Here is a 22,033-nt window from a genome sequence, read left to right as displayed (position 1 = left end):
ATCGGCCGCGGTCCGGTAGTATACGTCGGACCCGCGTATCGCAACTATCAGTGATTGCACACCGAGCGCCGCCACACGGCAGGTCTAGAGAGACTTCCTAGCACTCGCTGCAGTTGTACAGCCGACTTGGCTAGCGATGGTTCACTGACAAATTACGCTCTCATTTGCCGAGACGATAGTTAGCATAGCCTTCAGCTACGTTATTTGCTACGACCTAGCAAGGCGCCAGTATCCGTACTATTGATGTTGTGAATCATGAACCATAAAGAGCGACGTTGTCCATTAATGGATTAAAGTTAAGTATTCCACCAGCTACGTCCGTTTTTCTCAATTCTAATTCCCTTGTCATGTTCCAGACCTCACGCCAGCCTGCGTGAGCTGAGACGCGTGCATTACGGCCTCGTTTAGAAAAACACGGTTGGCTCTCCTGCCACCTACAACACTACCCTTTCGGCTTATCTTTTTAACGGAAGAGTGAGCAGAGGTAGTTCTTTATACGATGTCATTCTCTCAAGTGGCTATTTCCCGATGAGATTTGAGCTACCGTTCAAAACTGGCTCCAGAAGTTATCTGGTTTGTAAAATTACTGGCAGTTGGTGGCGTCATTAGCGGGGCTTGGCTAACAGCGGCCTTTAGGCCCCAATACTAGGGGTCTGGACATGCAGCGCCGTCATGGTGCTTCATTATTTCCTTCCAGAGAAATCAATGAGTCACCACTCGTGATACAACAAGGCTGATGGAGATGCGATTGTCACTTGCAGCGCCCCTCCTGTGTAAATTTCCCCGCTCTACGCGGCGTCTAGCCTTGCAATTAATGCTAATACGCCTGCTGTCATTCTGGAAGTTAAATGATGACTCACTTCCTTCTATATAGAACAGTAAATGATGAGCACTGTTTTGCCATGTATCGAAGTTATTACTGCGACAAACCATTCAGATATTCGAAATAGTTGTCGATGTTATTACTGTTGGGAAACAAAATTAAATGAAACAAAGAAACAAGCCAGGAGGTAATAATTGTTCTGAGACTATTGTATGAGGAGTGATAGCAGAGGCAACGAAGCCTGTGAACTGGAGCGAAGATACAAAAAAATTCTTAATGCATATAGAGGTAAAGCTGCATACAAACCAGTGATTGTATCTCTTATGTATTGGAAAGCTTTCCGTGTGCTCATGATCGTATCATGTCGAAGCTAACAAACGAATTCAGTCCTGTAGCAATTCAATGCACAGATAACCCAAACACAAGGCGAATAACACTAGCATTTGAACCCCCAAATGTTTGACACTGTGACACAACCACGATATCAAAGCTCGAGTGGTAGTTGCTTTGAGAGGAGGGGGCAGTAGGCATGTACGAAAAGTGTTCGATAAGTGGTAGAACAATTTTTTTGTCTCGGCCAGTCTCGTTTGAAAAAATGCCGAACTTGTTGTTGGATATCCTGGAATATTTCCGCTTCACCCCTACAGTCTCACGAAGTTCAGATTGTTGGCAGCGCTATATGTGGTCTTCAAAATGGCGTCAGTATCGCCTGCTGAATGGCGCCGCAAGACCTGTCTTCCGAAGAAAAAAGTCCAAAGACACACCGTCAGTCGTGCCGACGGTCTTTGGGAGTCTAATGGGGTTTATTTGTTTGATGTGGTTCAACGATCAACTTTGAAGTGTATTACACTACCCCAGGAAATTGAAGAAATGACTTCAGCATTTTCATCGCCACAAAAATGCAAACAAAGTACTCCTTCAACAGGACAATGCAAGCATCACACAAGTCTGCGCACTCGAGAGTACCTCACATAAGTTCACTGAACTATTTCCCCACATCCACCCTACAGCCCAGAACTAACACTTCCGTTTTCCATCTGTCTGGCCCAATGAAGAAGGTTGCACACCGTGGGAAGCAGTACGTGGATGACTGACAGGTTATTATTGCTGCAGCAGTACGTTGGCTCCGACTTTGACCAGTAGATGGGTACCAAGCAAGCGTGCAGGCCCTCCCAGTATGGTGACATAAGGCCGTTGCATAGGAGATTATGTTGAAAACTAGGGTTTTGTAGTCTAAAATGTGGGGGATATTGTGGTGTACTGCAGTTCAGAATAAAACCAACCTGATTTCAGAAAAAAAGTGTTGCTTTACTTGCTGTGACGTCCCTCGTATGTTTTCCTGTGTTTAGTATATATGAAGCAAAAATCAAACAATAGCAATAATAATGATATGAATAACAAACGTATCTCTCTTTGAAAAATACATTTCTTTCTTATATTAGCGTTTGGTTAAAGTATTAAGGATAAATTTCTTTTACACAGTGTTTCTCTTTTCCGTATGTACGAGGTCCATTTTTTCTATATTAGACAAATTTTATTTCATTATTAAACTGTATGGCCGGATGTCGTCCTGACGCACAGTTGTCAAGTGGACCAAATTGTGCAAAACGCATGTGCGTCACCTATCTGCGAAACGAGTAGATTATGTTTTGTGTTTTCTCGTTTTTCACCTCTTTTGTGTATCACATTTGCGAAATCGCCTAAGAACCGCCACAGTCAGATTGGCCGGTGTACGAACACATTTGTTAATGCGCTAGGCGAATAGATCCGCGTAGAGCCCAAATCATTGTCTCGTCAGCTATTTCTTACGAGCAGGGTATTTTTTTCATTTACTGGAGTTTGGGTCCTATCCACGCAGCCATCTCAAGAATGACATGACAATTTTGATGATACGAACGTATGGGCAGCACAATAGTCTTTGAAAAGAGAAAATCTCCAAGCTGTCCGGGAATAGAATCCGGGATACTTTGGTTACCAACACGCTGCGCTGACTGGACAGCTACTAAAGCGGAGTACGATCAGGTATCGTATTTAAAATAGCAAATCAGATGGAAAAGGAAATGTCTGTTGGCTGAAAACTAAATATTACAAATTTATATTACAAGGATTATTTGTGTTTCAGATCATTTTGGACTCAAAATGAATTCTGTGTGTGTTACCTATGTGAAAGAGAAAACACATTACGGGAAGTATCATTCTAAATTTAATGAAATGCGCCGAAAATAATTGTGCTGATATTGGAAAATACATATCACGTTATTGTGGTACGAACTCTTTGTACCGCTTTTGTGTTTGTGTTAGTTTCTAAGAGACAAAACTGCTTAGGTCATCGGTCTCTAGGCTTAGTACTTAAACTGACTTATGATAAGAACAACACACACACCCATGCTTGAAGGAGGACTCGAACATCTGGCGGTAGGGGCCGCGCATCGCTTTTCTAAGATTAGTTAAATTTGCTTCCAGAAAAGAAGTGTGCGAAGAAATGTGTTATCATTTTCACATCCTTTTTACATTTTAATTTAACGTGGTGAAAGTAAACCTTCTATTACGTGAAAACAAATTGATTGGATTCATCAGTGAGAGGAGAAAAATTTTGTGGGAGATTAGTATTCTCTTAACCTTGTCTTATTCGCGCCGAGTGCAAATGTACTCCATTGTCGTTCTAAACGTTATTTTCTTATTGTTGGCAACAGTGGCGGGGCTAAAATTTCCAGAATCTGGCGTGCGTCGTCCTGCACGATCTTCTCATAGGAAAGACTTGAGTGTTCCCTGTCGTGTCTGGCGCAAACGTTTACTCCTCGTGAGTATCAAATTACCAGTACATATTTTATATGGTACGTTAAAATTTTAATTTCCATTATATTTGAAGTATGTTTGGATTGCTATTGTAGAATTAATTTATCGTTATTATTTAGGTATAATGGCAGATCGCACTTCTGATAAAAGGATTTGGATGCAATGGCTAGACGAAGAACTGCAGACTGATAAGCCTTCCGATTGTGATTCTGATCTGTGCGATGGATATACAAGCGACGATGATAATCGACCAGACGAGCAAACTGGAAACAATGTCGTGGAAGAATCGGAAGAAGACAATGTGGACAAGGAAGAGAGCCTCAACAAGGGAAGTGAAGAAAAATCGGAAGAACATAATGTCGGCAAGGAAAAGAACTTCAAGGCAAGGATAGATTCTTATTTTTATTTTGGAAAAGATAAAACAAAATGGAATAAATTACCGCCTCGTCCTAATGATGAAACAGGGCTTGCAATATCTTTCTTTGTGTCCCTAGTTCAAAAGGAGAGGCAAATAACGGAAAATGTCAAATCGATTGCATTAACTTGATTATTGATGGGAGAATAATAGAGTGTATCGTGAAAAGTACCAATAATTATATAGAAACAGTCAGGAACAAGTGTGTGCTTCTTGGTATACTCTTTTTCACTGGTATGTTAAAGTCTTCCAAGTTGAATACTTGCAAAATATATGACAATGAGACAGGCAGTGGTGTTGAAAGAGTCTGTTTGACTATGCCGAGAAGTAGGTTTCATTTCTTGCTTCGTTGCCTACGATTTGATGACATAAGCACCAGAAATGAGAGAAAAAAGCTCGACAAATTGGCACCAATACTTACGGATTTGGTGTGAGAAAACCTTGCAATTGATAAGCAGCTGGTTGGTTTTCGTAGAAGACGTCCATTCGCACAGATCATACCGAGTAAACTTGCTCGTTATGGCCTGAATGAGTTTGCATTAGTGGATTGTAGAATAATGTATACTGTGAACATGGAAATTTATTGTGAAAAACAGCCGGCGGGGCCTTTTGATGTAAGCAATGCAGGAAAGAGGGTCATGATGAGAATTGCGAAACCAGTTTTAAATACAGGACGTAACATTAGGGCGACAATTTGTTTACTATCTATCCTCTACTTCTAGAACTGCTTGCAAGGAAGACAAGTTATGTTGGAACGATCAGACACAACAAAAAAGAATTACCTCAGGAATTTTTACCAAGAAAATCTCGATAAATAGACACTTCTGCTTTCGGCTTTAGACATGATGCAACACTGCTGAGAAAGGAAAAAGAAAGCAGTAATTTTACTTTCAAGTATGCACAGTCATACAGCAATTGACGAGTCCACCAGTTCAAAGAACAAACCAGAGTTTGTTACATTCTACAATCTCACAGAAGTTGGAGTTGACGTACTCGATCAACTTTGTTCAAATTAGATACAACAAGAACTGCTAATAGATGGCCAACAGCAATTTCTTACAACATTTTAAGTATCGCCGCTATCAATGCTTTGTGCATTTATTCAGCAAACAAAAAATATGTCAAAGTGAAACGAGCTAATTTCCTCCACGAAATTAGTTGTCAAATGGTGAAACCACAGATTTTATGAACTCAGAAGAAAAAATGTAAATAGCCAAACTAAAGAAAGAGGGAAGAGGATGTTGTATAAAATGTGGAAGATCAAGAAATAAATCAACCCGAAGAGTGTGGAAAAAAATATATCTAATGTGTGTGTGATGAACATTCGACAACTACCGTTCTTTGTAAGAATTGTACGTGATTTCTTATTGTACATATTTTCTGTGATTAATTTTTTGTGTATTATGAGCTTCTTCATTAAAAGTACTTTGAATAGTTTAATTACTTCTTGTGTAATGTAGCATGTTGTGAGTAATAAACGGGTGGAGTGACAAAAACAAATTTTGATTTACTCATGCATCACAGAAGACATAACAAACAAATAGAATAATTAAATAGAGAAGAAACTTTTTCAACAAAAAAAGTGGTGGAGTACATTTGTACTCCGCGCCAGTATCTGTGTCCTCAAAACCTGCGCTTGTAGCGGAGAGTTAACGTCTATACCTGTCATAGTGACACTTTTCTCAAATGTTTCATAAATTACATTGTGACAAACCTCTGCTAAATCTGTAATTACCATTGGAATTCGTTACAGGCTCCTCAGCCGGCAGGAAACTGGGAAGGAGTACGCAATGCCACTCAATACGGCAACGACTGCGTCCAACAGGACGGCAGCGGCTCCGAGGACTGCCTCTACCTGAACGTGTACGTACCGGGCGTTCCACAGGAGGGCGCCAACCTACCTGTGATGTTCTGGATATACGGTGGTGGATTCAGAGGCGGCAGTGCTTCTGATAAGGAATTCGGCCCAGACTTTCTCGTCTCCTACGGCGTCATACTCATCACTGTCAATTATCGCCTGGGGCAGTTTGGTAAGTATTGCTTTCCGATATTCTGGTCTAGAGGCAGTGAGAAGGTATCGGGTCCCAGGTTCTATACGAGCCACTGCTTAATTTTGGATTATGTGTAATGGTCGACAAATACTTCCGCAACAAGGAATCACAATCACTCAGCCCATGGTGTTACCAAAGAAGATGAAGAAGCGGATAAAACGTAAAAGTGAAATTGCTCTAAGGCCATAACAATCGGCATTCAACAGTCTTATTTTTTGACATAGTCAAAATCTTCTAATGACGCCGTGGATTCAGAAAACTCATTGATAATCAAGATCATCAGAAGGCTGTCTACCTTGAAATGCTTCCACCCTGTTTCTACTTAACTTAAATATGCAAATTTTCATAAGGAAGTTAATTTCGTCACTCTCGGTGCTACGTGTATTAAATCTCGCAAAAACTACAATAACCTGTCCTATGTTGCACAACCAGTGGTGAAACACTTTAAACGACTCTTAAAACTGAGGCATCCGACATGTAAGGTGTCCAAAATCCCGACGCCTTACATCCGTTGCGACTGAAGTTAGAACCGCAACACTCAACGCTGAAATCACACGGTTTTCTTATTGGTGGCCGAGGAAAACATTTGGGAGACACCCGATCATAATGAACAGGAAAAGGCTCCAGCAGGTGGCCTCAAGGGCGTCAATGAAAGAACAAGTTCCCTTAGGGAACACATCTCCAACACATCTCTTAATCGGCGTTGGTAGACCCTTGGTTTATTTGGGAAATCAGATGCCAAAAAGTTCCGTGTCCATTCACCTGTACACATTGCCGCAGTGGTCGTTCACGTGTATCTGAGGACCGTGGTGCGCCACAGTTGCCTCGGCGTTGGTTTTGGGTAGCGCCATTTTGACATGCACAGTGTCCTTTACTCAGCGGCGCATGCTAACAGTTTACACACTTACCAGTTCGGAAATGCTTCCAGCCTTGGCGCGAAGGCCAACTATCATGTTATTTTGAATGTCAGATAATCACTCCAGTTCTGCTTTCCGACAACGAGTGTACTGTTTTCGACATCCCCTCCGCTCCTACTACCCCTCAGTGCTTGAGATGCCACCTGCTATCTGTGACTAGTTATTTCACGTTGACGTTGCACATAGGCAATAATCCTTTTAACGTAACTGGATCGTGCGCATTTAAAATGTCGTTTTTTATCTTGGCATGCATCGCATTAGCTTTCCTTCGTAACTTTTGTGTGGGTAATTAAGATATCTTCATCATACATCTCCATATGCTTTTCAAACACATCATGAAAACTGAATAGACATAATTGCGATCAGTATACTTCCATTTGTCATTAAGTACCTGTGTGCCATGGTAGCTTGCCTCAGTTGTTAGTCACTTTCTTATATCCTGGTTGCCGTGTTTAATTCCAGGTTTTCTGAGCACGGGAGACGCTGTCGCCCCTGGTAACGCGGGCCTCAAGGATCAGAGGCTGGCGTTGACCTGGGTACAGAGAAACATCGCGCGCTTTGGCGGCGACCCGCAGCAAGTCACAATATTCGGACAGAGCGCCGGTGCGCTGTCTACCTGTTATCACTTCCTCTCGCCACAGTCCTCAGGTGAGCAAAACCTCTGACAGAGTTCATCCATTTGTATTAAAGTTTGCCTTATAGATTCCCTGGGAGAATTTCTGATCATGAAATATTTTATAGTGTACTTCTAAATGGCGATTACAAAGCAGTGTACATAAGAGCACTACTATAAATGATTCATTCGTTTCAAAAGCTCTCAATATTACTAAGTATTACATGTAAAAATACGATTGATGCAGGAATAGAAGTGTAAACTCGCCATCTTTCCATTTTGAACTCTAAAATCGTCCAATAAGCGCTCCTCCAGTAACATGACACACGTCCAATCGCTAGTCAAATTCGTTCCTTACCTTACGTAGCAACATCCTGTCAGTGGTCACCACAGCCGCGTTGACACGTTCTCTGATCTGTTCCATTGTTCTTGTTAGTGGGGGTACAATAAAAACGGTCCGTAATGTATCAACAAAGTAAAAATTCGAAAGGCGTCAGGTCAGGAAACCTACAAAGCCAAGAGAACGGAGCCACATTGTGTTCACCACTACCACCAACTCAGTGATGCGCCATCGATAAACTTTCGGTTTTAATTGCTACGTAAACTACAGATGGTACAGTTTAAAACATAACCGCTGTCGCAAAATCTTCCACACAGTTTCATTTAGTAATCCCAGTTAGTAGATTGCGAGGACGGTTGGTATTTCTTTGGACTATGTTCGAAATTTCCCCTCGGACACCCTATACTTGGATGAGGCATATTTCGTCGATCGGTACTTTTCTGTTCAGAGCAACAATCATTGGCCCAAAATTGTCGAGACCAGCGCACATTGGCCTGTTTATATGGCATTTCCTTTCCATAATTCCTTCTGAATGCACACTCACATATTCCAACACACAAAAATAATTTTCTGCCTTTGTCGCTTTATTTCTACGCACTACTCTCCTAACGCCATCTGGTGAGCACAAAAAAGGTGTTAATACGGTTCTATTCATGGATCAGTCATTTTAATATGTAATACTCTGTAACATACAGATCTCTGGAAACGAATGAATCATTTACCGTGTACTATATCTTACTACACATTGAATACCGAATTATGGCGTTACTGTGTCCGTAAAAAGATGTTGGGAGACAACATAAGCGAAGTGTGCCTGCAGACGTCAGTTTAAAACGATTTATTTACTACAGAGTTCTCATTACCTTTTTATGTATGTTTAGCGTCAAGTAGTTAGCACAGCGAACACATCCGGATGACATTATTCGATATCGGATAGCTGACAGAAAATGATCACAGTCAGTGAGTGATGGATTGGCAGTTGAGTGTCGCCTGTAGGATCATCCAACGATTCTGGGAGTAGTAGAAGAGGACGGAAACAGCCAGTGGCAATGCAGGAAAGATACACACCATGTGACAATCCTGTGGTAGAATACCTGCTTTAAGTAACCAAAGAGCTGCAACCAGCACAGTATATGCTTTAGTAAGAGACAACAGTCACCTCTCCAACACGCGTCTCCTGTTGAGTATTATCGGGCTGAAAAGGTTAACCAGTTTGTGCAGAGATCTCTCAGATGGATTCTAGTGTTGAATTACTTTGAACCTACGGAGCCCTTAGAGATTTTCATGCAGTTGATGTTTTAATGCATTTGGGGATAGCGAACCCCGCTCCTAGCACGTGTCCAGCCAGACAATGTTCTGTGACGTGGACATTGTCTGTAGCGTCGTAACAAAAATAAATGTGCAAGTAATGAAGTTCACAGCCACCTTGGTATCCATTTTCTACCAAACTGGATGCTGCCCTCCTGTACCTCACCTTTAACAACGAAAAGTGCTGCATTGCACGCACTCAGTCTCTGTACACTCCTGGGATTCATCTTAAAGATCATGCTAAAGGCTTGTATACGAGTGTGAAGTTAACGAGGCGAAATTTCCTTGGCTGCAAAGTTACAGACAGTAGCTTATGATCCGAGTGTTTTGACGTAATGTGTGTCTTCAGTTAAGTACGATCATGTGTCGACATGACACGAGATCATCACATGCTTCATCGAAACCGTTGTCCACGGCGGACAAGTAGTGTCCCTTTCATGGTTGAGTCACTGTTTATCCCACAGACTAATGTTTTCGAGCCGTGTATTCATCTGGATGTCACAAGTGACATCATTATCAGCGTTGTGGAGCGGAACCATTCTGCCAATGGCCGTGAGTTTTCCTGACGAAGAACAACTGTAGAAGAGAGAAAGACCCCCACACCTGTATCGGACTGGTAATGAAACGGATGCTATACAGTAGTATTCTTTTTGGTCGCCGACTGGTTTGATGCGGCCTGCCGGAGTTCCTCTCCTATATCACTCTTTTCTTCTCAGAGTAGGGCTTGCACCCCAGAACCTCAACAATTTGCTGTGTATGACCCAGTCTTTATATTTCCATACTGATTTTGCCACCTGCGGCTCCCTATACAAATATGGAAGTGATTCCTTGATGTTAAACATATGTTCTAAGATCCTGTCCCTCCTTCTTGTCAGTATTCTCCGTGTCCTCCATTCTTTGCCGATAATGACAACAACATTATTTTCCGTTAATCAAAAATGGTTCAAATGGCTCTGAGCTCTATGGGGCTTAACTTCTAAGGTCATCAGTCCCCTTGAACTTAGAACTACTTAAACCTAACTAACCTAAGGAGAGCACACACATCCATGCCCGAGGCAGGATTCGAACCTGCGATCCCGTTAATCAATCAAACTTTTAACATCATTCTACCGCACCACATCTCAAACATATTGATTCTCTTCCGTCTCCGATTCCAGAGCGTCTACGATTCATTTCTATCAGTGCTGTTGTCCAGACCTACAATACTAGAAATTTTTATTAAAAACTTATTTGGTACTGTCAGATGTATTTTGGCCAATAATGACCTTTTCGCATGCTGTAGGTTTTTATCTCCTCTTTTCATCGTCCTCTTTGTGCCATTTTCCTCCCAAGGTAGCATAAGTCCCTCACTTCGTCTCCTTTTCGTTAGCGATATTGATGTAAGTTTCCCGCTAATCTCGTTTCTGCTACACCATATTACTTTCGACTTTCATCAGTTTAGCAACAATCCTTGTTCTCTATTGATTAGATTGTTCATTCCATTCAGCAGGTCGTGCAGTTCCTTTTTCAGTTCACTGAGGTCAACAATGTCATTAACGAATCTTATCACTAGCATCCTTCCACTCTGAATTCTAATCTCACGCCGGTAATTTTTTTTAATTTTCATGATTGCTTTTTAGATGTATAGAATCAACACTGCGGATGAATGGCTACATCCCTATTAAACACCATTTTTAATACGAACACTTCTTACTTGTTCTTCTATTCTTATCGTTCCTCGTTTTTGTAGATATTGTGTGTTGTCCGTCTTTCCCTATCACTTACTGCATTTTTTCTCAAAATTTCGAATGTCTCGCTCCATTTAACGTAAGACTTTCCGTCCGAACAGGCCTTGGAAGGGACAACGGTACCGACCAGAAGCCGTGTTGTCCACGAGCGTCACTGGATGCGGTAATGGAAGGGCATGTTGTCCCGGCCGTAACTTTACAAGACCAGAGCCGCTACTTCTCAGTCAAGTAGCTCCTCAGTTTGCCTCACCCCGATCGCCAACAGCTCTCGGCAGACCAGATGGTCGTCACCCATCCAAGTGCTAGACCAGCCCGCCATCGCTTAAATTCGGTGATCTGGCGGAAACCGGCGTTACCACTGCGGCAAACGTCGTAGAATCCTTTTTCTAGATTGACAAATCCTATGCCAATATCCTGATTTTCCGTAAGTCTTGCTTGCACTATCAACCGTAATGTCTGTGATGCCTCTGTGGTGCTCTTCATTTCTGACATCAAAACTGATTGTCATGTACCAGATTTTGTACTTTCTTTTTCATCGTTTTGTATATTAATCTTGTGAGCAACTTCGATGCAGAACTGTTAAGCTGATTATGCGATGGTTCTCGCAGTCATCTGCCCTTGTGGTCGTGGGATTATGTGGATGATATTTTCGCGAAAGTTTAGTGGTTTGTCTCTAGGCTCAAAGATTCTACACGCCATTCTAAAATCACTTTGTTGCTTCTTTTACCTATGATTTCAGAAATTCCGAAGTATTAGTAGCCATCCCTTGTGCCTTATTTGACAGCAAGTCTTGCACGGTTTATAAAAGTTCCTCTCAATCATTTTTGTTTGTCATCAGTCTACCTACTGGTTTGATGCGGCCCGCCACGAATTCCTTTCCTGTGATAACCTCTTCATCTCAGAGTAGCACTTGCAACCTACGTCCCCAATTATTTGCTTGACGTATTCCAATCTCTGTCGTCCTCTACAGTTTTTGCCCCTTACAGCTCCCTCTAGTACCATGGAAGTCATTCCCTCATGTCTTAGCAGATGTCCTATCATCCTGTCCCTTCTCCTTATCAGTGTTTTCCACATACTCCTTTCCTCTCCGATTCTGCGTAGAACCTCCTCATTCCTTACCTTATCAGTCCACCTAATTTTCAACATTCGTCTATAGCACCACATCTCAAATGCCTCGATTCTCTTCTGTTCCGGTTTTCCCGCAGTCCATGTTTCACTACAATACAATACTGTACTCCAGACGTACATCCTCAGAAATGTCTTCCTCAAATTAAGGCCGGTATTTGATATTAGTGGACTTCTATTGGCCAGAAATGCCTTTTTTGCCATAGCGAGACTCCTTTTGATGTCCTCCTTGCTCCGTCCGTCATTGGTTATTGTACTGGCTAGGTAGCAGAATTCCTTAACTTCATTGACTTCGTGACCATCAATCCTGATGTTAAGTTTCTCGCTGTTCTCATTTCTACTACTTCTCATTACCTTCGTCTTTCTCCGATTTACTCTCAACCCATGCTTTGTACTCATTAGACTGTTCATTCCGTTCAGCAGATCATTTAATTCTTCTTCACTTTCACTCAGGATAGCAATGTCATCAGCGAATCGTATCATTGATATCCTTTCACCTTGTATTTTAATTCCACTCCTGAACCTTTCTTTTATTTCCATCATTGCTTCCTCGATGTACAGATTGAAGAGTAGGGGCGAAAGGCTACAGCCTTGTCTTACTCCTTTCTTAATACGAGCACTTCGTTCTTGATCATCCACTCTTATTATTCCCTCTTGGTTGTTGTACATATTGTATATGACCCGTCTCTCCCTATAGCTTACCCCTACTTTTTTCAGAATCTTGAACAGCTTGCACCATTTTATATTGTCGAACGCTTTTTCCAGGTCGACGAATCCTATGAACGTGTCTTGATTTTTTTAGCCTTGCTTCCATTATTAGCTGTAACGTCAGAATTGCCTCTCTCGTGCCTTTACTTTTTCTAAAGCCGAACTGATCGTCACCTAGCGTATTCTCAATTTTCTTTTCCATTCTTCTGTATATTATTCTTGTAAGCAGCTTCGATGCATTAGCTGTTACGCTGATCGTGCGATAATTCTCGCACTTGTCAGCTCTTGCCGTCTTCGGAATTGTGTGGATGATGCTTTTCCGAAAGTCAGATGGTATGTCGCCAGACTCATATATTCTACACACCAACGTGAATGGTCGTTTTGTTGCCACTCCCCCTAATGATTTTAAAAATTCTGATGGAATGTTATCTATCCCTTCTGCCTTATTTGACCCTAAGTCCTCCAAAGCTCTTTTAAATTCCGATTCTAATACTGGATCCCCTATCTCTTCTAAATCGACTCCTGTTTCTTCTTCTATCACATCAGACAAATCTTCACCCTCATAGAGGCTTTCAATGTATTCTTTCCACCTATCTGCTCTCTCCTCTGCATTTAACAGTGGAATTCCCGTTGCACTCTTAATGTTACCACCGTTGCTTTTAATGTCACCAAAGGTTGTTTTGACTTTCCTGTATGCTGAGTCTGTCCTTCCGACAAACATACCTTTTTCGATGTCTTCACATTTTTCCTGCAGCCATCTCGTCTTAGCTTCCCTGCACTTCCTATTTATTTCATTCCTCAGCAACTTGTATTTCTGTATTCCTGATTTTCCCGGAACATGTTTGTACTTCCTCCTTTCATCAATCAACTGAAGTATTTCCTCTCTTACCCATGGTTTCATAGCAGCTACCTTCTTTGTACCTATGTTTTCCTTCTCCACTTCAGTGATGGCCCTTTTTAGAGATGTCCATTCCTCTTCAACTGTGCTGCCTACTGCGCTATTCCTTATTGCTGTATCTATAGCGTTAGAGAACTTCAAACGTATCTCGTCATTCCTTAGAACTTCCGTATCCCACTTTTGCGTATTGATTCTTCCTGACTAATGTCTTGAACTTCAGCCTACTCTTCATCACTACTATATTGTGATCTGAGTCTATATCTGCTCCTGGGTACGCCTTACAATCCAGTATCTGATTTCGGAATCTCTGTCTGACCATGATGTAATCTATTTGAAATCTTCCCGTATCTCACGGCCTTTTCCAAGTATACCTCCTCCTCTTGTGATTCTTGAACAGGGTATTCGATATTACTAGCTGAAACTTGTTACAGAACTCAATTAGTCTTTCTCCTCTTTCATTCCTTGCCCCAAGCCCATATTCTCCTGTACCCTTTTCTTCTACTGCATTCCCCTACAACTGCATTCCAGTCGCCCATGACTATTAGATTTTCGTCCCCTTTTACATACTGCATTACCCTTTCAATATCCTCATACACTTTCCCTATCTGTTCATCTTCAGCTTGCGACGTCGGCATGTATACCTGAACTATCGTTGTCGGTGTTGGTCAGCTGTCAATTCTGATTAGAACAACCCGGTCACTGAACTGTTCACAGTAACAGACCCTCTGCCCTACCTTCCTATTCATAACGAATCGTACACCTGTTATACCATTTTCTGCTGCTGTTGATATTATCCGATACTCATCTGACCAGAAATCCTTGTCTTCCTTCCACTTCACTTCACTGACCCCTACTATATCTAGATTGAGCCTTTGCATTTCCCTTTTCAAATTTTCTAGTTTCCCTACCACGTTCAAGCTTCTGACATTCCACGCCCCAACTCGTCGAACATTTTCCTTTCGTTCATTATTCAACCTTTTTCTCATGGTAACCTCCCACTTGGCAGTCTCCTCCCGGTGATCCGAATGGGGGACTATTCCGGAATCTTTTGCCAATGGAGAGATCATCATGACACTTCTTCAACTACAGGCAACATGTCCTGTGGATACACGTTACGTGTCTTTAATGCAGTGGTTTCCATTGCCTTCTGCATCCTCATGTCGTTGATCATTGCTCATTGTTCCGCCTTTAGGGGCAATTTCCCACCCCTAGGACAAGAGAGTGCCCTGAACCTCTATCCGCTCCTCCGCCCTCTTTGACAAGACCGTTCGCAGAATGAGGCTGACTTCTTATGCCGGAAGTCTTCGGCCGCCAATGCTTATTATTTATCAAAGTTTTTAGGCAGTGGCGGAGATCGAACCCGGGACCGAAGACGTTTTGATTATGAATCAAAGACACTACCCCTAGACCACGTGTACTGTCCATTATAAAGGCTGTCAATGTAGTTTTTCCACTTCCACTCTCTTCTCTGCGTTTAACAGTGGTACTTGTTTGGTACTGTTAATATTGATGATCTTGCTTTTAATTTTACTGAAAGTTGATTTGACTTTTCTTTACGCTCCCTCTGTTGTTCCGATGATTATTTCCCCTTGGCTTCCTCCAGTTTCTATTTATTTCACCCCTGCGTGACATATTTCTGTATTCCTTGGTTTCTCCGATACTTTTACACTTTCTTATTTCGTTGATCAGCTGAAGTATTTCTTCCGTTGCCAGCTGTTTCTTCACAGTTACCTTTCTTACGGCAATGTTTGACTGTCGAACATCTGTGATTGCCCTTTCACAGATGTCATTCCTCTTCAACTAAACTATCTACGGTGATATTTATTATCGCAGCTTCTATAACCGCAGAGAACTACAGACACATCTATCACTCATCTGTACTTCACTGTTTCTCTGCTTTGCACCTTGGTTCCTGCAGATGATTCTCTTAAGCTTTACTTTATTCTTCCTCTTTACTAAATTACGATAGGAGTTCGTATGTGCTCCTGGATACGTTTTACATTCCAGTACTGATTCGGAATCTCTGTCTGACCATGATGTTAGCCATCTGGAATCTTTCCGTATGTCAAGGCCATTTTCGAGTATAGCTCTTGTGACTTCGCTGCTACTGGGATTGATAAAATATCCAGTTAGTACCTTTCGTATTTGATTCCTACAAATAAGACCATTTTATCGTGTAACTTTTTCTTCGTTCCCTTCCCTTAGTGCTATGTTCCAATCGCCCATGGTTTGTAGATTATCTCCTTTTACATATTGAATTTTTTCGTCCCTTCATCTTCTCCTTTCGATGTCTGCACGCTTCGTTGAACTATTGTTGTTGGTTTTCTTTCGACTCTGATGAGAACAACTCTGTCACTGAACTGTCCGAATTAACTTACTTTCAGTTCTATTTTGCTAGTGGTAACGATTCCTACTCAGGTTATACCATTTTCTACTGCTGTTGGTATTACCCTGACCAGTAATTACTAACTGAATTTTAAAGCAGAACTCAATTCATCTATCCCCTCTCTGTTTTCTACAGTGGAATCCACATCATCCCTTCATACCGTCTTCTATTCCCTTCTCAAATATAGCTTCCTTTCTCCCATGGATATCAGATTTTGATCTCTGCTTACTTATTTTCTTACATTTTAAAAGTACTTTACTTTTTCTTTCTCTTCATCTTCTGCTTGCGACATTGTTTTGCATGTCTCAACTATTCTTATAGCCACCTGTTTGATGAGAATAAACCTATCGCTGAGCACAGTAACTCTTTTCTGCCTACTTATTTATGACGAGTCCTATTTCCGTCATACCATTTTCTGCTGCTGTTTATATTACCCTATACTTGTCTGACCCGACACTCTTGCCATGTTTCTGTTTCACCTCTTTCATCCACATTATATCGAGATACACCCTTTGCATTTTTTCAGATTTTCTGGCTTCCCTACCGTATTCAGGCGACCAACGTTTTACGATTTGACTCTTAGAATGTTATACGCTCGTATGTTATCCATTCTGTCTCTCCTGGCTGCCTTCACTTTGGCAGACCCCCACAGGAGATGCGAAGGCAGGATTAGTAGTGAATCTTTTGCCAGTGGATTGATGATGATGATACTTTCTCAATAACATCCACATGTCATGTGAATACACATTATGCGTTTTGAATTTGATGGTTCTTAGTGTCTTCTCCATGCTCACACCTTCGATCGCTGCTAATTCTTCCACCTTTTAAGGGCAGTTGATTACACCAATGGCAAGAAGACTGCCACAATCTTGTCTGCTCCTTCATCGTCTTTGACAAGGCCGTTGGCAGAATAAGAGTGACTCGTTGCACGGGAGGTGTTCGATTGCCGTTGCTGATAATTTTTATTCAGAATTTCAACAGAAACGCGGATTTATCCGAGGAATCAGTATATTTTGATTACTAAGCAAAGACGCTATTCCCTTTTGTTTCTTTCCATTTGTTTCTTCGTTGGTTTTTCATCTGCATTTCAGAGCATTTGTCCCATGACATCTTTCAAACTCCATGTATAAGAACTTAAATCAGCTTATTTACTACAGATATTGGCCTTTGGGTTGACCGAACACGCTGAACTACCGTCTCAGCATCAGTAGCCCACGGTGACCACTCCATTGTGGCTACATTCTGAAACAATATGTGCTCATTCGTAGTGAAAAGTACGTGGGTTCCCAAAGGTATGTGAAATGAGAGACTCCTCCTCCAACAGATATGTGATACTGTGTCACTACAATGAGGTAACTGCATGTGCGGATGCAGCGCGATATAAAATTGTGTTTCGCACTAAGACAGCCTCGTCCGCTTCATTTGCTGCTTCGTCTCCTTGAATTACGACATATCATATTACCCAGAAGGATGACACCCCCTTTCCCTGCACTTGTAGATGAAACGGGTAGTCGTTGATTAATTGGGTGTGTCTTTCTTCCTGTTATAAGTGAAGGACAGCTTGTAGGAACCCTTGTAAATGAGGAGTTTCGTAGCGTGATTACATCTCATCACATCCACAGCCCTTAAGGTCGCATATAAATCAGCATCGTATACTGAGAAAGTATACCTTGCGATCAGAAGTGTCTGGTTAACTGGCGAGAAAATGACTTATAAGTTAGTGGCGCCCTCCATCGATATTGCTGGAATTCAGTATGGCGTTTGTCCACCCTTAGCCTTGATGACAGCTTGCATTCTCGCAGGCATACGTTCAGTCATGTGCAGGAAGGTTTCTTGGGGGTTGGCAGCCCATTATTCACCGATTGCTGCGCTGAGGAATCATTGTCGGTCGGTGAGGCCTGGTACGTAGTCGGCGTTCCAAAACATCCCACAGGTGTTCTATAGGACTCAGGTCAGGACTCTGTGGAGGGAAGTTCATTACAGGCATGTTATTGTGGTGTAACCACTCTGCCACAGGCCGTGCATTATGAACAGGTGCTCGATCGTGCTGAAAGATGCAATCGCCGTCCCAGAAATGCCTTTCAACAGTCGGAAGCGAGAAGGTGCTTAAAATATCAGAGTAGGCCTGTGCTGTGATAGTGCCACGCAGAACAACATGGGGTGCAAGCCCCTTCCATGAAATATACGACCACACCAAAACACCACCGCCTCCGAATTTTACTGTTGGCACTACAAACACTGGGCGTTCGCCATACCCATAACCTGCCACTGGATCACGACATTGTGTACCATAACTGATCACTCCAAACAACGTTTGTCCACTGTTCAATTGTCCAAAGTTTACGCTTATCACACCAAGTGCGGAGTCGTTCGGCATTTACCGGCGTGACGTGTGGCATATGAGCAGTTGCCCGACCATGAAATCCAAGTTCTCTCACCTCCCACCTAACTTTCATAGTACTTGGAATGGATCCTGATGCAGTTTGGAATTCCTGTGTAGTGGTCTAGATAGATGGCTGCCTCTTACACATTACGACCCTCTTCGACTGTAGGCTGTCTCTGTCAGTCATCAGACGAGGTCAGCTTGTACGACTTTGTGCTGTACGTGTTCCTTCACGTTTCCACTTCACTATCAGTTCGGAAACAGTGGACTTAGGGATGTTTAAAAGTGTGGAAATCTCGTGTACAGACGTGTGACACAAGGGACACCCAATCACTTGACCACGTTCTCAGTCCGTGAGTGTCACGGAGCACCCCATTCTGCTCTCACACGATGTCTAATGACTACTGAGGTCGCTGATATGGAGTACCTGTCAGTACGTGGCAGCACAATGGATCTAATATGAAAAACGTATGTTTTGGGGGTGTCCGGATAGTTTTCATCACATAGTGTATTAGCTAATCGAATCTTAAGAGCATATTCAGGAATAATCGCAGTACAATCGATGGAATTCCACTACGTAGAACCTGTAACAGGAGAAACACTGGTTCCTGAAGTTAAGATTTCTGGTTTTTCTTTCTCCAGCTTACAACAAATAAAGAACAGTTCGCCTCCTTAGCTGAGTGATGAGCGCGTCTGACCGTAATACAGCGGGCGTGGGTTCGATTCCCGGCCAGATCGGAGATTTCCTCCACTCGGGGACTGGGTGTTATACTATTCTCATCATCATTTCATCATCACTGACACGCAGTTCGCCTAATTTGACATCTAATGAAAAGACATGCAACTTGGCAGCAGAACATCACCGGCTGGGGACTTCCAGCAATCAGTGCCATACGATCATTTCGTTTCACCGTTTGTTACAACAATAAGTAGAAGTAGGTTAACAAATATCTGATATTGATGATGACTACATCCCTTGTTCCGTCCCCTTCTTTAAAAAAATTAGACCTGTAGAAAGATTAACGCTTTATCTTGCCAACTTTTGGTAAATTTTAATCTAATTCTTATATTAAAACAATCTTCCTTTTGAAAGAAAATGGTCGTTAAGGAAAATTCTTCAGATTTAATACCTGAAAAAACTTACGGCACCAGTTAGCAACTGCTGATTTAAATTGAAATAAAAAGATTACTAACGGAAATGTACAATGAACATCGCAAGTTATAAGAAAGTTTCTTCTTTAACAAGAGTGCTTTCACAAACTCGCGTGCACACACACCATTAATTTGTTTGACATGTACATCACAGAAAAAAACAACGCATCACGAAGCAATTGGCCGAAAAGAACGTAAATCGGTAGATGTGGTGTAGAGTTTTTTTTTTTAAAAAAAAATGATTTATTCGAGAGAAAGAGGTTTACAAATTGAGCGTGTCAGTAACATGTTGGTCCAACCTCTGACCCTTATTGAAGCAGTATTTCGGCACGGCGTTAAAGTTCTTGGATATCTTCCTGAGGGACATAGTGCCAAGTTCTGTCCCATTGGAGCGTTAGATCATCATAACCCCGTGTTGGTAGAAGGGCCCTGCCCCTAATGCTCCAAACGTTCTCAGGTGGTGAGAGATGCGGCGACCTTGCAAGCACGAAGAAAAGCTCTAGAACCCTAGATGGTTGCGTGCGGACATTATCTAGCCGAAATGGAAGCCCACGTGAGCTTACAATGAAAAGCAACAAAACTGGGCGTAGAATATCGTAGAATTATTTGTTATGCCGTAAGAATCCTAATGACGACAACCAAAGGGTCCTCCGACAAAAAGAAATGGCAACCCGGACCATTAAATCTGGCTGACGCGCCGTATGATGGGCGACAGTCACGCTGTTACCCCATCGGTGCCTGGGGCGCCCCCAGACACGTCTTTGCTGGTCGGCAGGCTTAATTAAAAGCGAAATCAGCAGTAAAGACTACTTAACTCCAGTAGATGAGAGTCCAGGCCCAAGACGGGTCAGGAGACGCCCCGGAGAGCATGGGTTACCGACGTGACTATCACTTGCCATACCGCCCGACAGCCAGCTATTATGGGTTGGGGTACCATTTCTATTCATAGCAGGACCACTTTGCTTGACATTAGTGATACCCTACAGCATATGGATACTTTGACGATGTCCTATGACCCTCGTTGTTGCCCTTCACGGCAAATCATCCTGGGCTTACATTTCAACAAGCTAAAGCTCGCTCACATTTGGCAAGAGATTCTACTGCTTGTTTTCCTGCCTGTCAAACCGTGCACTGGCGGGCAAGGTCACCGGACCTCTTCCTAACTGAGAACGTTTGGATCATTATGGGCAGGGCTCTCCCACCATCTCGGGATTTTGACGATCTACCTCACCAATAGGACAGAATTTGACATGACATCCCTCAGGAGGAAAGTCAACAACTCTATCAAACAGTGACAATCTGAACAAGTGCTTGCATGAAGGCCGGAGGTCGACTATTGTGTGATTCACTTGTTTTGTGAATCTCTTCCTCAAGTATAAATCATCCATCATTTCTGAAATTGTAATCATTTGTTTGCCTGCGCTTGTGCATCACATTTACCGATATCAGCACCAGTTTGATAATTCCTTCATGGTACGTCATTTTCTTTGTTTTAGTGTGTCGGTAATTTGCTTATAAGACATTACATACTTCGCATATTCTAGAGAAATAACTAGAATCTAAAAACAGCTGGTGTTCCCGCATTCCCTTTGGAGGCGCAGGCACAAACAGAGAACCCAGGCAACTGCTAATGTCAAGAAACCAATGCTTCTAACGCTGCTTCCAAATTATCCTCGAATAACATCAGTTTGTAGAACGATAGCTAGTATCGAACAACGTACTTTACAGCAGTGTTGTGAGTTATGCGATATACTGCGGCTGTTTGTGCGCTTGAAGAATCAACCATATATACTGAACGCAGCTCACTACTGGTCACACAGGTTACGATGGCACTCACTACGCAGCTCCGAGAGTCCCAAAGGCAAGCAAGACCGCTCATACGTGGATCATCTTACGAAATCTGCCACACAACGTCCAGCACAGAGAATACTAGCCAGTATCTCGAATCACTGCCCTTAGAGGCCGTACTGGTGATGACAGCTATTCAAGAGCCCAGTGCAAGTCGTTATATGCAGCGGTACTAGCGGTTGATTATAATTATGGTGTAGTTACTCACAGAGGTCCAGTACAAGCTATAATTCTTGTATGGCAGCGACACTTGTCAGATACTCTAATGCGTTAGTGTGGAACCTATTAACGCAAGAAAAAGTATTAGTTCCAGTTTTCGCTACCTGGTGAATATCTCCCGCTGTGAATGCAAAGATAGACGTACAACAATGTTTCCATACGTAAAGCAGTAGCACAGGGACGTGGGCAGAAAAGGCCAAGCCAGTAAGAAAGGTCTTTACACAGTTTATTCAGTATGAGCATCGAAGGCGTAGACGAGATGCTCTACAGCATCAAATCTGCACCTGGTGGCCAATATTGGAACAATTTTTTTCCAACGGTTAT

General features: G+C 42.4%; 1 protein-coding gene across 1 annotated transcript in view; it reads left to right on the top strand.

The window, feature by feature from the left end:
• The window catches only part of LOC126356215 (cholinesterase-like), a 156,140-nt gene that overhangs the window by 63,628 nt on the left and 70,479 nt on the right, over positions 1–22,033 (top strand). The window contains exons 4-5 of the mRNA XM_050007027.1: positions 5,788–6,064; positions 7,465–7,650. Coding sequence (XP_049862984.1) covers positions 5,788–6,064; positions 7,465–7,650 — 463 coding nt within the window. The remainder of the gene's footprint in view (positions 1–5,787; positions 6,065–7,464; positions 7,651–22,033) is intronic.

This window comes from Schistocerca gregaria, chromosome 3 (genome assembly GCF_023897955.1).
Source record: "Schistocerca gregaria isolate iqSchGreg1 chromosome 3, iqSchGreg1.2, whole genome shotgun sequence".
In the NCBI taxonomy this organism is placed as follows: Eukaryota; Metazoa; Arthropoda; class Insecta; order Orthoptera; family Acrididae; genus Schistocerca; species Schistocerca gregaria.
Note: the sequence above shows the minus strand (reverse complement) of the source record. Positions and strands in the feature narration are given on the sequence as shown.